This window comes from Pongo pygmaeus, chromosome 19 (assembly GCF_028885625.2).
Source record: "Pongo pygmaeus isolate AG05252 chromosome 19, NHGRI_mPonPyg2-v2.0_pri, whole genome shotgun sequence".
Lineage (NCBI taxonomy): Eukaryota > Metazoa > Chordata > Mammalia > Primates > Hominidae > Pongo > Pongo pygmaeus.
The window spans coordinates 82,802,805-82,823,486 of record NC_072392.2 but is presented as its reverse complement, the minus strand read 5'-3'; the positions used below and the strand labels follow the sequence as shown (position 1 = coordinate 82,823,486).

The window sequence follows — 20,682 nt, the reverse complement described above, 5'->3', positions numbered from 1 at the left end:
GGATGGGCAAGGGAACCTAAGATGTTTGTCCTCCCCACTTAAGTATTCTTAATGTTTTTTTTTTTTTTTTTTTGGTAGGAGTCTTGCTGCATTGCCCAGGCTGGAGTGCAGTGGTACAATCTCAGCTCACTGCAACCTCCACCTCCCAGGTTCAAGCAATTCTCATGCCTCGGCCTCCCAAGTAGCTGGGATTACAGGGTATGTGCCACCATGCCCGGCTAATTTTTGTATTTTTAGTAGAGATGGGGTTTCACTATGTTGGCCAGGCTGGGCTTTTCATTAATTTTAAATATTGTCTGGTTAGTCCCTTATGGTAGATGAGGCATTTAATTCTAATACCAAGCACCTCACTCTGTTAACACCCCCCACAGGACTTTCCAAATGCATGATTGTGATGAACCTTTCCTGGGCTGCTCCAAGCTGACTGGCTTGATGCACACAATCCACAGCACTTGAATCGCACCGTCCTCTGCTTGCTAAGCTAGTCTGGTGAAGTGATCTTTATTTGCTTTTGATTTTTCAAAAATATGTTGTCTCCTATTTTCTGACCTTTGCTGAGCAATCCTATTCCTTCCCTGACCAATTCTCTCATAAATTCTATTTTTTGTTGTTTATTCTTGGTTACTTTTTAGCTTGGTAAAGACCACCAGTTCCCACCAATCACCAGAACTAGCAACTTCAGTCTTCCTAAAATATTTTACATTTAAAAAAAAATCATAATAAAAGCATCGTTAGGCTTGTGCTAACAGATCTAATGGTATTATATAATCTACCACTCAAGAGTCACACCTGCTATGCTTCCGGATCTTTTCTATATCATATTTATACTGCATCATATGTGTATAATACACGCTCATACCATGGTTTTTTCTATAAAACTGCGTATTTTGTAGTCTAAAATTTTTTTACTCAATATTTTATGGCTATCTAGATCTACTTTATCTTCTGCTTAATATTTTTTAGAACTTATGTTCCAGCTCTTGCATATCTAGCCTTATCTTGTGCATTTCCTGTCCTTTCCATTCACCTGTGCTTGCTGAATTGTCACAACACATCACAGGCGTCTGCATGTCATTTACTGTGCTCCAAACATACCCAGTCCATCAAGCCTTTCCCCGCTGGAAGCTCCCACCTGCCTGGTGGCCCACCCTTCTGCCAGTTTCCATTCCAAGAGCTCAGCACTTGGAACCACAGCAGTTGATCCAGATGTCTTTTCTCTCTACGTCAGTTTTCACTGCTTCATGCCTCCTGGCCTCTCATCATACATACACTGATCCCTACAGCACTCTCTATGCTCTAATGGAAGCCTCTCTCTGCCACTCCCTGGCTTCCAAGTCCCCATATCCTCAACCGCTCTGAAGCTTCCTCTAGCTTAAGTGTAGCCTTTCCTCTTCATTGACGACGCCACCCCCAAGTGGGTTTTTTTCCTCGTTATTCCTCCATACCAGAGAGAGGCTGGTGCACTCTTGCCCACCTGAAGCCCATCATGCCTCCTTCCCACCTCAGTCACTAATGCGTCTTTGAATGACAGCCTGGCTTTCCACCCTTTATCATCTCTTCTCACTGCTATCTTCTGCCAACCAACAGAAACCATAATGCATTTTTTTTTATCTTTTATTTTTTTGAGAAAGAGTCTCACTTTTGTTGCCCAGGCTGGAGTGCAGTGGTGCAATCTCAGCTCACTGCAACCTCCGCCTCCCAAGTTCAGGCGATTCTCATGCCTCAGCTGAGTGCCACCATGCCTAGCTGATTTTTGTATTTTTAGTACAGACAGGGTTTCACCACGTTGGCCAGGCTGGTTTCGAACCTGGTCAGGTCGAACTCCTGACCTCAACTGATCCGCCCACCTCAGCCTCCCAAAGTGTTGGGATTATAGGCATGAGCCTCCGCACCCAACCGCCATAATGCATAGTCTCTCATCTTCCAGCCATGTTGTGAAAAGTCTACACATACATGGCACTGTCAAGGTTCTCCGAGGCCCACCACTGATAACCACCCACCTTTCTTCTCTAATGAATCAGAAATAGTATTTTTTTGTCCTCAAGTGCTAATTCTTAATTATTTTTGTTGACTTAAAGCAACAAACTTCAGGAGCTGGCTGCTCACACAAGGCTTGTTAATTGCTTTAGCACAAATACGACTAATGAAGATTTCCCCCTTTTCAGATGTTTGTCAGGTCATAAATTCAAAAGCAATAAGCTTTTAAAAAACAATTTTTATTTAAAAAATCATAAAAAGTACTGGAATGAAAATACAGGTAAAGCATTTGAAAATTATTTTTCTGGCTTAGACTGTTTACTGGCTCAATTCTAGCTCTGTGCTGGTAAAGGCCTCCAGAACCTTCACCTGTTACCAAGTCCGGCCTCATAGGGAGGGACTTTTACTGTACTGAAAGGAAGCCAGCTGAAGCCGAGATCTGAAGCGCTCAGCTTCCAGTTCCCGGAAGAAAACATCATCATCATTCTGTGTTATCATGTCCTGCAGCTGCTGAATTTCCTTCTCCATCTTAGATCTCAGCTCCCTCTTCACCTTATGTAATGTCTGAAAAAAGAAGGCATGTCATCCTGCTGTTCACAGCATTTATCCAGGCCCTCATCTATTGTTCCCTCTCCATCTTCCAGCTAATCAAACTCCTCCAAAATTTTCAATAATTTAGCAGCAGCAGCTCTTACAGAGACCTAACTAAAGTTAAAATCATAGGATAAAAACGTCTTGGGTCATAGATGGATTGCCTTATTAGTCTTCTCTCCATTCCCTTTATAGGTATAATACATTTGGTTTTCTACTTCCTAAAAATGTAAATTAGTCATGTGTCACTTAATGATGGAGATATGTTCCAAGAAATGCATCACTAAGTGATTTTGTTATTGTGCAAAATGTCAGTGTACTTACACAAACCTAGATGGTACAGTCTACTGCACACCGGGGCTATATGGTATAGCCTATTGCTCCAACCACCAATGTACGAGGTCCCTTGCTGAAAGAAACATTGCCATGCAGTGCATGACTTGGCTTCTATCTTGTTAATTATTACCTGGGCCTGAGATTTTTCTCTGGCTTTAAGTTCTTGATGTTCCTGTGATATGGCTTCTGCCAGCAATGAAAACTGTTTATAGGAAGAAAAAAACAAATATTATATTTAATGTTTGTAGTCCAAATGTAACATTTCTTAATGTTCACAGGCTTAAAATCATTTTAATGGAAATAGGGCAATATACTGTACTATGGTCAGGTATTATTTGATCTTAAATTTCAATCTTGAAATGGGGTCCTCTAATCTGTAGAGTGCAAACTTTAGTTAACACAAGGTTTATTGTCAACAGACTAAGCAAGTTTTGCCACAAGGGCAAGTGGTCAGGACTAAGCACGACAGAGTAAGCAAGTGCCAGGAGCCCACCTGGTCCTTATAGTAGTTCTCCATGGAGTCCAGTTCATCCTGGTGGCGTCTCCTTTGTTCATCTCGCTTTTCTTTGGCATAGTTTCTTAGGTCTCGTAATCTTTGCTTTTGAATGTTTAAACCTTCTTCAAACAGTTTCTTAAATATCTGTCAGTTATTTAATCGTAAAAATAAAGTCATTGAGGAATATAATCATTTTGGCCAATTAGAGGTATATACTGATTGTATTTCACAAAGTTTTTTTTTTTTAAATACTAGTTTTATTCAGATATTTTGACATACCATAAAATGTACCTCCTTTTTCTAAGACAGGTTATCACTCTGTCACCCAGGCTGGAGTGTAGTGGGGCAGTCACAACTCACTGCAGCCTTGACCTCCCAGGCTCAAGCAACTCTCCCACCTTGGCTACCCAAGTAGCTGGGACGATAGGCAGGTGCCACCACGCCTGGCTAAATTTTTAATTTTTTGGAGAGATGACGTCTCACTATGTTGCCCAGGCTGGTCCAAGCAATCCTTGCACCTCAGCTTCCAAAGTGCTGGGATTATAGGCGTGAGCCACTGAGCCCAGCCTTACCCTTTTAAAATAAATAATTCAGTATGTTTTATTATATACTCAGTTGTGCAACCATCACCACTACAGAACATTTTTACCACCCCAAAAAGAAACCGTATACTGACTAGTGCTCATTCCCCCTGTCCCATCCTTAGCAGTCACCAGTCTGTCTACTTTCTGTCTCCATGGATTTGAATATTCTGGACACTTCCTAAAAATGGAATCATGTAATTCGTGGCCTTTCATATTTGGTTTCTTTCACTCCGCATGTTTTCAAGGTTCATCTATACTGCATTATGTATGAATACTTCATTCCTTTTTATTACCAAGTAACATCCTACTGTATGAATGAATGCACACTCTGTATCCATTCATTAACTGATGGACACTTTGGGTTGTTTCCCCTTTTAGGCTATTATAAATAATGCTATGAACATTTGTGTTTTTTGTGTGATTATATAGCTAGGAGTGAAATTGCTGGGTCACAGGGTAACTCTATATGACCTTTTGGTAACCTTCTGAGGAACTGCTAGATTGTTTTCCAAAGCAGCTGCACCATTTTACAGCCCCAAGTTCTCCACATCCTTGCCAACACTTGTCCTCTCACTGTGGTTCTGAGTCGTATTTCCCTAATGACTAAGGCGTTCATTTTCTTTTCATGTATCACAGAGGTTCTTTACAGCCTTCAGAAAAGCACTGTCAAGCAGCCACGTACATAGGGTAAGAACCCCAAGAGCAGAAACATGCCACACCTACACATGTACATCACTGAGGAGGGGGAGTGATCATTTGGGGAGGCCACCGGAAAACACACTGTTCAAAGAGCTTGGATATGCCCACTTGTCCTCCCTTCATCAGTTTAAACTCTGGATAGAAAAACTGGTTCTGACGGCGACACATTCATGAGCTATAGACAAGTTACTTACCCTCTCCTCAAAGCCTTTCAAGTATCTTCCTCTAGAAGTATGTCCAAGTCTTTAGTTAACTATAATTACCAAAATATTTTACAGATGAAATTTATTGCTAGCTTGGGATCTCAAAAGGTTAATCATTTCAGCCTGATTAGGATGACATAGCAAATACCTTTGTGGAAAACCCCTCACAGCACAGCTGGACACTATTCCTGATTTTATGTGGAATGTGAGGTCATGTTACCACACTAAATTTCTGTCTCTCACATGTTCCCAAACCTCTAAAGTAGTTTTACTGGAGAAGCACCTGTTATGTGTAGGAAGCAGGGAGGAAGTAAGACTTCACATTAAGATGAGGGACACGGAGACTGAGAATGGACGGGAATGCACAATGGAGTAAGAAAATGAAGTGCGGCCAAGCAGAACTCAGGGCCAACACTATAGGACTTCGATTTAGATTTTGGATTCAAATTTGGACAAGAGTCACGAACAAAGAAGGTGGTCCTGAAAGGTAACAAAGTTCACCTTCTTAACAGGGCTGGACAGAAAAGTCAGACTTACCATTTCTTCCCGGGTCCTCATTCTCATCATTTTTGCACACAACTGAACTCTATAATCATCATAATATTTTCGAGCACGAACTATTTGCTGTCGATTTTCTTTTATCTTTGATTGGGTCAACCTTTGCCTACGAATGCAGTCCTTGAAGTCTTGCTAAGAAAGGGAAAGGGGAGGGAAGAGAAGGGTAAGGACAACAGGAATGCAGATTCCAGCATTCTCATCTGCCTCACTCCCCATCACAATGTCTTCAGGCAGTATGCCACGTGTCGGGGGCCACTGGCCCCAGAAGCCCTTCAGCCTTTGGCAGCTTCATCACCTCAATCTGAAGAGCAGCTCCAATAACACCCCGCTGCAGCAGAGGGCGGCAGTGATCCTGGGCACTCCTGTGGAACTGAGGACTCACTCCCCATGCCACCAGGAGGCTGCCAACAGGCTGGCCCAGATGCCACCTCACAAGGAGTAGGAAAATGGCACACCCAGACTTTCAAGCAGAGCCTGGGCTGCCAGGAGTATTTAGGCAAAAACTAAGGAAATTAGACAATATCTGACAAAGGAGTGAAAATAAAATGGGGTCAGATACATAAAGCCTCTTAAGTAGGTGTTTCAGATACTAGTGTTTTTTCCCTCCATAGGAAAGTACCATCTGCAGTTCCTGAGATGTCTTTCTGGAACTGTTCAGTATTACAGTTCTCATGGCTTATCTCTACTCCACACTCAGGCAAAGATTTTCAAATCTCTCCCTTTAGCAGATTGTTTCTGACCTCCATCCTCTCCCTTTGTAATTCTCTAAGTACAATTCCTAGTCAAAATTATAACAGAGGCTGATAAATCCTGGAGCTCTCTACTTGGGACCTGAGAAGGATGGGAGAGGGCAAACAGCACTAAGTTCAGCTACTTGGCACCTAGATGGGTCCATGGAGTCCACAGACAGAACTGGATTAAAATCTCAGCTGTGTCCCTTGCTTATCAGTGAGACCCAGGGCAAGTTACTTAGTATCTCAAAGCTTCAGGGTTTTCATTTCATAGAAAACACCTCTAATATATTACTATAAAGACTAACTGAAACTGTGTATATAAAGTACCTAGCTCTTCCTCCTGCCCATTTTGGGTTTGTGTGTTTTGTTGTTGTTGAGACAGGGTCTCACTCTGGCACCCAGGCTGGAGTGCAGTGGCAAGATCATAGCTCACTGCAGCCTCGCCCTCCCATGCTCAAGTGATCCTCCCACTTCAGCCTCCCAAGTAGCTGGGACCACAGGCAAATGCCACCATGCCAGGCTCATTTTTTCCATACCCATGTATATATTTTTAAAGACAGGGTCCCACTATGTTGCTGAGGCTGGTCTCAAGTGATCCTCTCACCTCAGCCTCCCAAAGTGCCGGGATTACAGGCATGGGCTATCAATTTCGATTAAAGACCTAGGCAACACTTGCACACGCAGGTGTTAAGAGGTTAAGGGTCTGTGCGACTGTTGCCCAGCTAGCACAGATAAAGGGAATGAATATAACAAATTCAGAATTATAATACCCAACTTGCTCTTGACATACCAGTCTCTTGTTATGTTCATATTCTTTCTTGACAAGGGTAGTAAGGAGGTCATGCCTTCTTAGGGCTTCTTCTATCTTGAAGGGGGACATGAAGTTAAGTAGGTTAATAATGCTGTTCACTCAATTCTCAAGGATAAGCTCTTCTCTCATTTAAATTCCTATGCTTAAGACTGACAGTAACTTACTTCATCTTGGAGTTTCTTCTTTGATCGATTTTCTCTACATGCCTCTTTCTTAAGCTGTTCAACCTGTGCAATTTGCTGTTTCCACATTTTGCTTAATGTTGGGCCAGAAACATAGAGAAACGGAAACTGCTCCAGCATAAGGGGCAGGAGACTGTGTTCACTTACTTTCACTGCAAGGTAAAATAAGATGTTCTTAATTTGAGACTTGTGGACAAGAACTGTCATCCAACATCCCTGGTAGATCAAAGCTTATGTAAGTGATGTGGTTTTGATCCTGAAAAAAATGTACTTATAATAATTTGCATTACCCCTCTGATTGGAGTAAGCCAACTACTGGTAAGGATAAAAATAAGCTCAATAGTTCTGGATTGATGCCATGCTGGTCCTGGGAAGTCCATCCTAATTGCTCAGCTGCTTCAGTGCCTGCGGGTAGAATCTCTACGTACGGTAAAACAGAAGACGCCTCAACCCTCCTGGTAGGCAAGTGCTTAGAAGAAAAAGTTTCTGGTCTAAAGGATATAGTAGGAGGGCCAACAGTCTTTGGGTATAACAGGAAGCCTGGCATTTCTCATTACTTTGTTTCCTTGTAACAAGACTCTATACTCATTGGCACTGTCAATATACAGGAGGTGGACAGGCCGTCTGCTTGCCTTGGAGCATCCCTTTCATTCTACCAACTTCCCAGAAATAGACAAAAAGGCAGTCAAAGTGAGTAAGTACACGAGTGAGGCTAACGCTGGAGCAGCAGGTGGCAGTCCTGGCATTCCTTGGGTACCAATATATAGTCCTCCCTAAAGTACTTCCTTATTGAAGAGTTTTAGCCCTCTACGGAAAACCAGCCACATGGCAGTGATTTAAAAAAAAAAAAAAAAAAACCTTTCTTCGGCTAACTGGTGGATGTTAGCTTTCAGTACTGTGTCCTTGGAATGTTGCACATGCTTTCAAAGGCTGCCAGTTTTCCATAAACTACAGTTCTGTGGGTCTTACTTGGAACTGCTTTATTTGGCTTTGGGAGGCCACCTCTTGGACTCTGAGTTGTGGTTTTTCTAGAGTAAATCTTCCAGGGCTGACTACATTCTGGAGTTCCTTTACGAACAGCTTCTCCTCTGTATATTTTTTCCTTAGAAGCAGATATAAAACAGAATAAAAATAAAAGGTCTAATAGTTCTTTCATATATCATCTTAAATATTACATATTGACAAAAACAGCTAACTACTCCCCAGCCAAACCACCTTACTTCAAATTCGTAAAATCCGGTTAATATTCATTTACTCTAAGTTAAAGGCATCTTTTGGCCTCTGGCATCCCTTGGAATTTGAAAAAGCACTGAATCTTTTTCAAGTTTCAGTCACCATAGTCCCACACTCTAAATACAACCACTATTAATCTTTTTTTTTTTAACTATTAATGTTTCGATGTACTTCTCTTTTTCCATGTAGATTAAAAAAATTCTCAGGCAACTATGCAGTATGCTTAGTTGTAACCATACTGTACTTTATATCCTGTTTTGTTCGTGAATATTTTAGCATAAGCATTTTCCCCATGATTTCACTTAGTTTCTGTAACCATTCTTTTGAAAGGCAATGAAAACTTCTGTTTTGGGTTTCTTACAACCAGGTCTAGAGCAACTAGGATGTTCTGTCTTCTCTTACTCTTCTTTAATTTTGTCAGCCTAGACTAGTTTTTAAGCCCCTGGTGAACTGCTAAGTCAAATAAACCCTTAAAAACTGATGGGAAGTTTTAAGTAGGGGAAAAACACTAGTTTTCTTTGGTACCATGTCTTGTCGTATTTTAGCAACCTGAATGCCTTATTAATAAGCAAGTCCTGTATCATGACATGAAATTCTGCTTTAAGGCCCTGCTGGCCCCTTCTTCTTTTAAAAAGATCATCTTTGTACTTCCCACTCATCTGATCAAATGGCATTTATTACAGTGGAGACTTTTACCCACTGTTTCCTCCTCCTTCTCATGTATTGTTAGAGGTCCAATATTCTCTTGAACTTTATGTCTTCTTAGTTCCCTTTCAAATGCTTCGGTAAACGCCTAAAGGGGAAAAGGTCATATATTACAGTTATTGAAAACATACACAACGGGCAGCACCATGGCTTAGTTGGTTAAAGCACCTGTCTAGTAAACAGGAGATCCTGAGTTTGAATCCCAATGGTGCCTCAACCGAGCATCCAAGCTCTTAGCCGCGTGCGGTGAGGATGAGACAGGTGGATCACCTGAGGTCGGGAGTTCAAGACCAGCCTGACCAACATGGAGAAACCCCATCTCTACTAAAAATACAAAATTAGCTGGGCGTGGTGGCACACGCCTGTAATCCCAGCTACTCGGGAGGCTGAGGCAGGAGAATTGCTTGAACCTGGGAAGCGGAGGTTGAGGTAAGCCAAGATTATGCAATTACACTCCAGCCTGGGTGGCAAGAGCAAAACTCCGCCTTGAGGAAAAAAAAAAAAATACACAAGAAGGAAAAAAATTCACCTAGGATACCTGCCACCCCTAAAATATCAAGCTCATTCACTTTTTACAAAATTCTTTTCAGACTCTGTATCACAAATATATGGTTTTTTTGTTTTGTTTTTTGAGACAGAGTCTCACTCTTGCCCAGGCTGGAGGCAGTGGCAAAAACTCGGCTCACTGCAACCTCCACTTCCCGAGTTCAAGTGATTATCCTGCCTCAGCCTCCCGAGTAGCTGGGACTACAGGTGTGCACTGCCATGCCTGGCTGATTTTTGTATTTTAGTAGAGATGGGGTTTCAACATGTTGGCCAGGCTGGTCTCGAACTCCTGACCTCAGGTGATCCACCTGTCTCAGCCTCCCAAAGTGCAGGGCCACTGCACCTAGCTCACAAATCTACATTACTTAACATATATAATTGGGACATAAAATGAAATTTTACATCACGCTTTTTTTCTGTTCTCAAGTTTTTGCAATCATTTTGATACTCTCCTGAGTGGAAGTTACATGCTGAGTTACAAATGAGTGTAAGACATCTGAATTAGTTTTAGTTTTTCACCATTATAAATCCTACCGCATTATAAAACCTACTACTGCAAATAAGTGTTCTAAATCCATGCTACATTTCAAAATCCACATTCCACAGTGGAAAGTCTTCCTAGGTAATCATACCAGTCTCCTTGTTGTTGAATCCCAACCACCTCCTCTCATTCCTGTCTTGGGTACTTGATTTCATCTTCTCTGTAACTCAAGTGGCCTGTCACGTTTAATCCACCTCAAATTCCCTTCATCTCTGAAGCTCACTCTGAAAATAACAACTCACTGATCTCCTCTTTCTTAATCTACTGGAACACCAAGCTATGTCCAGCCAGGTTATTTTTTTTAAGAGTTTCATGAGTATAATTTTATGCTAATGAGGACATAAGCTATGTCACATAGCTCTCTATCATCCACTCCGCTCAAGAATATTAAATGTATTTTAAGCCTAAATCAACAGCATGTTCATGGTAGCATCTGGCTGCGGGGAAATGGTACTGGCTGCTGCTTAATGGTAGTCAAGAGATGGGGAAGAACCTGTGCTCGGAATTGGCGGATATCTGTTTCTCTTGGCTTGCGCTGCCTTTTTCTCTCCACGTGGAACTGTTTGTGTTTGTTAACTGGAGATGGAGAGAGCGAATGGGATCTGTAGGGTGGCTTTCTACGCACGGGAAGTCCTGCAACAGAGAAAAGACATATAACATTAGTTCCTGATAGCCAGAATGTTATGCTGGAAACCAAAGTTGGTTTTTACTAAATCCAAAGAGATTGATGAGTGAATGTGCTAAAGGGACTCTCTCCTGTAACTAACTTGTATTGGTATGGTAACACCAAGTAAACAGACAAATGTATACAAATGTGTACTGTCTCAAATACTTAGCTTCTACATTCAACTTTGGATATTCAACACGTGGAATGCCTCCTATGCACAAAGGACTATGGAGAGTGCTCTTGGTGACAGAGGGAGATGCGAAGAGAGAAAAGGTAAATTATCAGAGCCACGCATCTGCTATCCTTTTACCTATCTGGGTCCTGAGGAGGTAGGATGTAAGCATACATATCTATCTTATTATATATGCTTATAGGCAAAGTTAATGTGTTAAGCATTGTCTAAGCGGTCTCAATTTTTCCCTACTTAGCAATCTAGCCCTCCTAATTGCACACTGCCAAAGAGATCTAATAAACCATTTCCTTCTACAAACCTTTTTATCCCATTGTCTATAGGTGTGTCTGGGGATCTGCTAGTTGTGAAGAGGGTGACTTCAGTGGGAAAAGCACTTCAAGACAGCCTTAAGACCAAGGAAGCTAGTTTGGTACCTTTATAAATAAATTTTCCCTGAGCTTGTTATTTTTTTCACATGCTTTTAATTCAAATCTTTCACATTTCAAATTCAAAGATGTATTTTTAAAAACTGACTTGCATAATCTATTTTAAATGATAGCTGCTCATGATGTATTTTTCTCTAGAAGCTGAAGACGCACTTGAAATAATATTTTAATTTATAACCTGTTTTCACAATAGGATACCATGTGTATGTACATAAAAAGGGAAAGGAAGAGGTTCCTGGATGAGGGTGCCTAGAAATTAGCTGAGTCCTTTTAAAGGGAAGAGAGAGGAAATAATCAAGAGAAGGAAAGAGCATTCTTGAAGGAGTAAAAAAAACTGAAAAAGTTAAGGAAGTTGGGTCAGAAAAAGACTATTGCTGAAGAAACAATGGATGACCAAAGTAGATAAAACTAAATGTAAAATATGCAGGATTTTAGATGGAGGAAAGCAGGATAAATTGGATTTGAAAAATGGCATATCAAACAGTAGAAGTATCTGCAAAGACACAGCAAACCAGAAACTGCTGATATGAGTATAAAGCACTGCAATCACTTTGGTGGGCAAGTTGGCAGTGGTGAAGAAATTTAGGCCTTATGATCCAGCAATCCTACTAGATGGAGATATCACAGAAACTCTTGCACATATTCTAGGCTGTTCATCGTAGAATTTTTATAGTAATGAAAACTGGAAACAACATGTCCAGCAATAGGGAAAATAGATAGTACTATACATACATACATACATACATACATACATATATATATGTATACACATGCGTGTATATATATATCTCCACACATAAGTGGCACACTAAGAACTCAGTCACATCCAGCAATAGGGGAAATGGATACTGCTATATATATACCCACACAAAAGTGACACACTGTAAGAACTCAGTTACACTGCAGTTAAAATGAATGAGCTGGATCTGTAAGTATCAACATAAATAGATTTCTAAGACAATGTCAGAAAAAAATGCAAGTTGCAGAATAATATATACAGTATGTAAATTTTTAAACAACATAAAACAATACTATGTTTAGACAAGTAATGCATGAGCTCTTAAAGTATAAAAACAAGGATCAGAAGAAAAGATGCCAACTTTAAGATAGTGGTTGCACTGAGGGTGGGGAAAAGAGATCTGTGGGGAGAGCAGAGGGGGTTTCTACTGTTTTATTTCTTAAACACAAAGGGGCTAAAGCAAATAGAATTGTTAACACCTGCTACTTCTAGATGGGGAAGATCCAGGTGTTTGATATTACTTTTGATCCTTTTATATATTTCTCAACTATTTAAAATTAGAATATAAGTTATTAAGAACAGATGGAACTGCCTAAGTAGTTCACATGGATGTCCCCCTTCTCAGTCTCTCTGGGGTAAATACCTGGCCTTGACTTCTTTGGCCCATACTCCACGATGCCATCACTGTGCTGAGACAGTGTCTCCTCAGTTCCATCCTCTACCTCTTCATTTCCAGTATTTTCTTCTTTATAGTCAGTCTTTTCTTTAATCCGATCACCCAGAGCACTTTTTAACATCTATTGAGAAAATCCTTTTCAACATCTTTCACTGATTTCAGCAGAATGTAAATTCATAGGAGTAGGCAGACCTTTAAAAAAGCTTCCTTTGACAGTCACTAATAACAAGTTTTCAGATGCTTATGTATGTTTAATTATTTACTTTTATTTTGAGACAGGATCTCACTCTGTCACCCAGGCTGGAGTGCAGTGGTGCTAGCTGGGCTCACTGCAACCTCTGCCTGCTGGGTTCAAGTGATCCTCCCATCTCAGCCACTTGAGTAGCTGGGATTACAGGCATATGCCACCAAGCCTGACTAATCTTTTATTTTTTGTAGAGATGGGGTTTCGCCATGTTGCCCAGGCAGGTCTCAAACTCCTGGGCTTAAGCGATCCGCCTGCCTCAGCCTCTCAAAGTGTTGGAATTACAGTTGTGAGCCACCACACCTGGCATACATGTTTAGTTTTAAAAAGGTGTATATCAGTGCTATGGATCACTAAGTTTCAATAACCTTTAGACTAAGTCACATAGGGATTTAAAACATTCATTCAATGATACCTTAAAACTGTAATACTGTATTTTGTGAGAATCAGTGATCTATCCAATTTTATACCAGATCTGTCTTTTGCGGCAAAGGGGAACTATAAAGACATATCTAAAGAAAAATGGCTTAACACAATCGTTTATGTTAAATGATTTAGTTTTCATCAGAATTCAATAAAATTTGGATAAATCTGCACCAAATTTAGTTAGATCATGAAAGGCTGAGAGATCACTTCCTGTTCTACCTGCTTGACTTACAGAACATTTTCACAGTAACTATTAATAAGACGCAACTAATTTTCTAATACCTTTCAATTGAGAGATTACTTAAATGCTCACTTAACCCATGGGAATCTCAATATAGATGAAAAAACAAGACTTGCCCAATCTAGTTCAGAGAGCCGCTGAGAGAGTTTTTCTGATACATCATGTAATTCTTGTTCTGTTAATCTCTTTCTTGGCCTCTGGGGGAAAGGTGAATTGCAGGATGAGGCTGTAGCTCTGTTTTCATTTCTGTAATAAAAGTGACCATTTGACAGTAAAACAGCTAGGTGTCTATTATTTAGTTTAAAATAACTGTAATACAAACTTTAACAAATACTTCATTCTGGTCTTCACGGCTAAATTTGGAGATCATGCCCCTCCATTTTCAAATTCCTTTGCAAACAGACTATAAACACTGAAGTCTGCAGTAATGTTACCTTTTTCCTTTGGGAGGCTTCCTTGTCCTAGGCCCTTGGACCTGAGCTGGATATACTTCCCGTTTGCTGTCTTTAGGCAACTTGGAAATTAAGAAAACTCTATCATCTAGATCCTATTAAAAACAGAAAAAAAGTTGATTTGAAAAAGCTACAAATAAGAAACATGAACTTTCTGCGGGTGAGGAAGGGAGGAACTGTGGCACAAAGCTACGTGCCTTCAATCTCCGTGTTTTGAAGTGCATTTGTCAAAAGACCCTATTGACACCCAGTGCACCAAAGGACTGGAGCAATGTCTAGAAACTTGTGCTCAGAGAACAAGTGTGGCTCAGGATGCCATTCAAATAAAAACACAGGCCAGGTGTTCTCTAAATATGAAATTTCAGGGATTACCACCATACCTGGGCAACAAAAAAATTATCACTAGTACAAAGTATTCAAGTGGTTATCTTTTGTATCGATGTCAATAAAGGCTGTCCAAAATTGAAACAGTTAAAGACAACACCTCCCAAAATATAAATATAAACACTTAACATTTTAAATTTCCTTCTTTTTTTTTTTTGAGACAGAGTTTTGCTCTGTTGCCTAGGCTGGAGTACAATGGCTCGATCCACCTCCCAGGTTCAAGTGATTCTCCTGCCTCAGCCTCCCTAGTAGCTGGGATTACAGGCATATGCCACAACACCCGGCTAATTTTTTTGTGTATTTTTAGTAAAGATGCTGTTTCGCATGTTGGCCAGGCCGGTCTCGAACTCCTGACCTCCAGTGATCCACCTGCCTCAGCCTCTCAAAGTGCTGGGATTACAGGCATGAGCTACCGTGTCCAGCTAAATTTATTTCCTGGTCTTAGAGATAATCTTTTAGAAAATACTTCTTGTGATGAAGAAACATTTAATGTTTTTTTGTTTTGTTTTTTTTGTTTTTCGAGGTGGAGTCTTACTCTGTCACCCAGGCTGGAGTGCAGTGGTGCAATCTCGGCTCACTGCAACCTCCACCTCCTGGGTTCAAGCGATTCTCCTGCCTCAGCCTCCAGAGTAGCTGGGATTACAGGCACCTGCCACCGCGCCTGGCTAATTTTTGTATTTTCAGTAGAGACAAGGTTTCACCATCTTGGCCAGGCTGGTCTTGAACTCCTGACCTCGTGATCCACCCACCTCAGCCTCTCAAAGTGCTGGGATTACAGGTGTGAGCCACCGCACCCGGACATTTATTTAATGTTTAATGATATCTTTAATTTCACTTCGTTATCTTTTTCTATTAAAGTAAATTAAATAACTTTTAGTAGGCTGGGTATGGTGATTCACGCCTATAATCTCAGCACTCTGGGAGGCAGAGGCAGGCGGATGAGGCCAGGAGTTTGAGACCAGCCTGGCCAACATGGCAAAACCCTGTCTCTACTAAAAATATTAAAAAAAAAAAAAATCAGCCAGGTGTGGTGGCATGTGTGCCTGTAGTCCCAGCTACTTGGGAGGCTGAGGCAGGAGAACTGCTTGCCTGGGAGGGGGAGGTTGCAGCGGGTGCAGACTGTACCACAACACTCCAGCCTGGGCGACAGAGCGACACTCTGTCTCAAAAAAAATAAAACAAACAACCTTTTACTAAATAGCAACTAAAATATAATCATATTTTTATAAAACTTTTAAAATAAAGTATTTCTAGCTCAATGAATTATTTGAAAATAAACACTCCACTTTAACTGCCACCCAGGTCAAGAAACAGAATATTACCAACTCAGAAACATCTCCAAAATCCCCACTACGATTCCCCCAAAAGTAAACATTATCTTATGACTCCATTTGAACACCTCTTTTTATCTAATCACTCTCCTGTTTAGATGCATAGAATGTTGAGAATGTGGTCACCTAATGTTAATAATGCTTATTTCATCTCTGTACTTTCAATGCATTGCTTGAATGTTTAAATAATGAGAATGTATCACTGTTTATATATCTACCCTCTGTACATACCTGCCTGTTGTTTTTCTTATTTTTTTCTTTTTGAGACAGGGTCTTGCTCTGCTGCCCAGGCTGGAATGCAGTGGTGTGGTCACAGCTCACTGAAGCTCCTGGGCTCAAGTGATCCTCCTGCCTCAGCCTACTAAGTAGCTAAGATCACCGGCATGCACCACCACTCCAGGCTAATTTTCTATTTTTAGTAGAGACAAGGTCTCACTATATTTCCCAGGGTGGTCTCAAACTCTGGCACTCACATGAGCCTCCCAAAGTGCTGCGATTATGGGTATGAGCCACCGAACCCAGTCCTGTTCTTTTTAGAAAGATAAGGACAGGATGACTATATAAAAAAGGTTTTTTTTTTCTTTCTTTCTTTTTTTGTGAGATGAAGTCTCACTCTGTCACCCAGGCTGGAGCGCAGTGGCGCGATCTTGGCTCACTGCAATTGAAGCAAATAGGCCAATATGTTAACAGTGGTTCATGCTGGATAATGGGAATATGCATGGATATTTTCTTTTCCACTCTGTGTTTTCTAAATTTGAAATTATTAAATTACAGACACAATATGGACTCTGAAGCCAGAATGTCCAAGTTCAAATCCTGACTCTGTAACTGCTGTGCAACCTTGCCCTCTCTACATCAGCTTCCCAACAATAAATAAATATAGTAGCTACTCCAGAGTTGTTATGGGCAGTAAATTATTCAATACCCCTAAAGTATCCAGAACTGTGCCTGGCACAAAATAAACATTCACTATGTGTTGGCTCTTATTATTTCTCTTTATATGCATTCGCTTTTCTCCTGTCTTCCTAGAACAAGAATGTGCAGGTGTATACAGAGGCAAATTTTAAGGAGTACAATGCTTTGACTAGTGCAATATGCTTGACAATTCTAGCAGAGACTTCTTTAAATATAGGGGCTTCCTTGACAAAGAATAAAGACTTCACCAATACACATACACACACACAGCCTTCTAATCAATTACCAACACACACACAGACACACATACACGTGTACTTCTAGCCAACTGAAAGTAAGCTTTTCCACTTACCCCAGAAAATTCCGTATGCTCTCCAGTAGAATTTACGGCTGGGGAGCAGTGACTTGAATGCAAGTATTCTTTTCCTATGGGGCAGGGTGCTCGAGGCTCTGAAGGGTGGTAGGGTGGATGTAAAGGAATAGCTGCTCGGATAGGCTCCCCTAGCTTCCTAGCATTTGGAATCCCACTCACAGAAAGGGTTTCCGCTAGTAAGACAAATTAAAGTGGATATTACGACGCAATTCTAAGAAATAAACCATCTTATATACATACATACATACCTATATAAACATGTTCACATACATTAGAAATATTTTTTAAACTTAAGACAAAGCACATAAGAAAATAATTAAACCAGGGATGTAGCCTCAGCACACAGGGATCTAATTAAACTAGGATGTAATTTTTTTTTAATTTTTTAAAAAAGAAAAGATGAGGTCTCGCTATGTTGTCCAGGCTGGTCTCGAACTCCTGGGCTCAAGTGATCCTCCTGCCTCAGCCTCCCAAAGTGCTGGGATTACAAGTGTGAGCTACCATGCCTGGCCCCGGATGTAATTTTAATGTTATTATCATAAAACTGTTCCCTGAAAGTTACTTTAAAATAAAAAACTGGAAGCAACTTAAATGGCTTGAAGAATGTTTTGTTATGTGAATTATGGTTCATCCACATGTTACAAAACCAGTTAGGCAGTAATATTTTTATGTATTACTACCTTATGAAAATTCCAGAGATGATAATAAGAAACAAGAATGATTTTTCCAGGCTGGGTGCAGTAGCTCACGCTTGTAATCTCAGCAATTTGGAAGGCTGAGGCAGGCAGATCACGAGGTCATGAGTTCGAGACCAGCCTGGCCAACATGGTGAAACCCCATCTCTACTAAAAATACAAAAATTAGCTGGGCGTGGTGGCAAGCGCCTATAATCCCAGCTACTTGGGAGGCTGAGGCTAGAGAATTGCTTGAACCCAGGAGGCGGAGGTTGCAGTGAGCCGAGATCATGCCACTGCACTCCAGCCTGGGCAACAGAGGTAGACTCTGTCTCGAAACAACAAAAAAAGAATGTTTTTCCAATTACTATACTTTGTTATATATATATATACACATTATATATATGTATATATATTATATATATACTATATATTATATATACTATATATTACATATATACTTATATATAATATATAGTATATGTAATATAGTATATATATTATATATTGTGTATATATTATATACACTATATATACTATATATTGTGTATATATATTATATATACACTATATATACTATATGTAATATACTATATATGCTATATATACTATATGTAATATACTATATTATATACATACTATATATTAAATATATATTATATATACTATACTATATATAATATATATAATATCTATACTATACATATATACTATACTATATATACTATATACATATATACTATACTATATATACTATATACATATGTGTATATACGTATATACATATATGTATATATGTATATACATATATGTATATACGTATATACATATATGTATACACATATACATATGTATACATATATATACACATATGTATACATATATACATATATGTATACATATACACATATATACTATATACATATATACTATACTATATATACTATATACAGTATAGTAATATATAGTATATATAGTATAGTAATATATAGAATACTATATATTCTATATAGTATATATACTATATATAGTATATATACTATATAGTATATATAGTATATATACTATATATAGTATATATACTATATATAGTATATATATTCTATATAGTATATATACTATATATAGTATATATACTATATATAGTATATATACTATATATACTATATATAATATATGCTATATTATATATACTATATGTTATATATACTGTATATAATATATATACTATATATTATACTATATATAGTATATAATATATATAGTATATCTATACTATAAATATAGTATATCTATACTATATATATTATATATATATAATATGAAGACCACCAATAGACGTACTAATGTATCAGAGACTCTGTCCCATTAAAAAAAAAAGGTGAGTGGTGAGAATTTAGATAATAAAATAGTGGATGCAAAAATATGCAACCAAAGACCATGTTAAGCAGAATTCAGATACCATAATTAATAGCAAACATTTACAAGTAAGATCATGTAAGACCAAAAAGGATCTCATATACAGCAATAAAAGTAAAAAGGCTAATAGCAACAACAATTGCCCCAAGAATGATCATCAGCAGTAAAGAACTAACATCCGTTACAACTCACTGTCTTCAACAAAGGATGTCCTATTCTTGGACAAAACACTAGGAGGGTACAACATATCTTCATGTGATTTAGAACTTGGTGAGGATAAGGCTTTTTTAGACAGCATTTCATTAGGACATTGAGCACCTAGGAAAGAAAATATTAAAGGTAAAATTTTTAACTATCAAAATAGTTTGCTGAACACTATACTAAAAGCCAAGAGTTTTGTACTCAGGAAACAGAAATATTAAATAATGTTGAAAGAAATAATGTTGGTCCAACTGCTCAAAATACCAATTATTATTATTATTTTTTTCAGATAGCGTTTCCCTCTTGTCGCCAGGCTGGAGTGCAATGGCGCGATCTTGCTGCACTGCAACCTCCACCTTCAAGGTTCAAGCAATTCTCCTGCCTCAGCCTCCGGAGTAGCTGGGACTACAGGCACCCGCCACCATGCCTGGCTAATTTTTTGTATTGTTAGTAGTGACAGTGTTTCACTATGTTGGCCAGGCTGGTCTTGACCTCCTACCTCAGGTGATCCGCCCACCTCAGCCTCCCAAAGTACTGGGATAACAGGCGTGAGCCACTGTGACCGGCCATAATATCAATTATTTTTAATTGCTATCAGAAAGTAAGATGCCATTTTGTAACCAAGGATCATTTATACAATTTAAAAGCAAAGTTTCATACAATGTTTCATTATTTTGCTTTAGAAAAATAGATGCCAGGGTTATGGAAATGCTGGCTGTTTTATGGACATGTCTTGGTATGAATAAACACCAGAGTTAGGATCTTAGCTAGTACTAGAAACATGGACTCATGGTCCAGGCCAGGCGCAGCGGCTCATACCTGTAATCTCAGTACTTTGGGAGGCCAAGGCAGGCAGATCACTTGGGGTTAGAAGTTCGAGACCAGCTTAGCCAACATGGCGAAACCCCATCTCTACTAAAAATACAAAAATCAGCCAGGCATGTGGCACATACTTGTAATCCCAGCTGCCTGAGAGGCTGAGGCAGAGGTTGCAGTGAGCCGAGATTGCGCCACCGCACTCCACCCTGGGTGACAGAGCAAGACCTGGTGTCAAAAAAAAAAAAAAAAAAAAAGACTATGGTCCATATATTGAAGCTTAAATTAGATACCTGTGAATGTATATGAT

At 39.4% G+C, this 20,682-nt stretch overlaps 1 protein-coding gene and 1 non-coding gene across 6 annotated transcripts in view; one reads left to right on the top strand and one right to left on the bottom strand.

The window, feature by feature from the left end:
- Positions 1-2,195: 2,195 nt before the first annotated feature.
- Positions 2,196-20,682, bottom strand: part of CEP95 (centrosomal protein 95) — a 32,452-nt gene continuing 13,965 nt past the window's right edge. Inside the window, exons 7-20 of one of the 5 annotated variants that reach the window (XM_054458010.2) lie at positions 19,548-19,673; positions 17,242-17,435; positions 14,242-14,354; positions 13,924-14,053; positions 12,864-13,017; positions 10,690-10,829; positions 9,105-9,197; positions 8,141-8,273; positions 7,154-7,323; positions 6,969-7,043; positions 5,424-5,576; positions 3,398-3,544; positions 3,035-3,106; positions 2,196-2,541 (exon numbers count right to left, since the gene is read on the bottom strand). In XM_054458010.2, the coding sequence (XP_054313985.2) occupies positions 2,365-2,541; positions 3,035-3,106; positions 3,398-3,544; positions 5,424-5,576; positions 6,969-7,043; positions 7,154-7,323; positions 8,141-8,273; positions 9,105-9,197; positions 10,690-10,829; positions 12,864-13,017; positions 13,924-14,053; positions 14,242-14,354; positions 17,242-17,435; positions 19,548-19,673 (1,877 nt within the window). In that variant the 3' untranslated portion in view covers positions 2,196-2,364. Of the gene's footprint in view, positions 2,542-3,034; positions 3,107-3,397; positions 5,577-6,968; positions 7,044-7,153; positions 7,324-8,140; positions 8,274-9,100; positions 9,198-10,689; positions 10,830-12,863; positions 13,018-13,923; positions 14,054-14,241; positions 14,355-17,241; positions 17,436-19,547; positions 19,674-20,682 lie in introns of those variants that run through there. The other 4 variants (XM_063656304.1, XM_054458013.2, XR_008495072.2 and 1 more) reach the window with 4 other exon arrangements.
- Positions 9,250-9,323, top strand: TRNAT-AGU (transfer RNA threonine (anticodon AGU)). Its single transcript has one exon. It is a non-coding gene; the product is annotated as a tRNA-Thr (tRNA).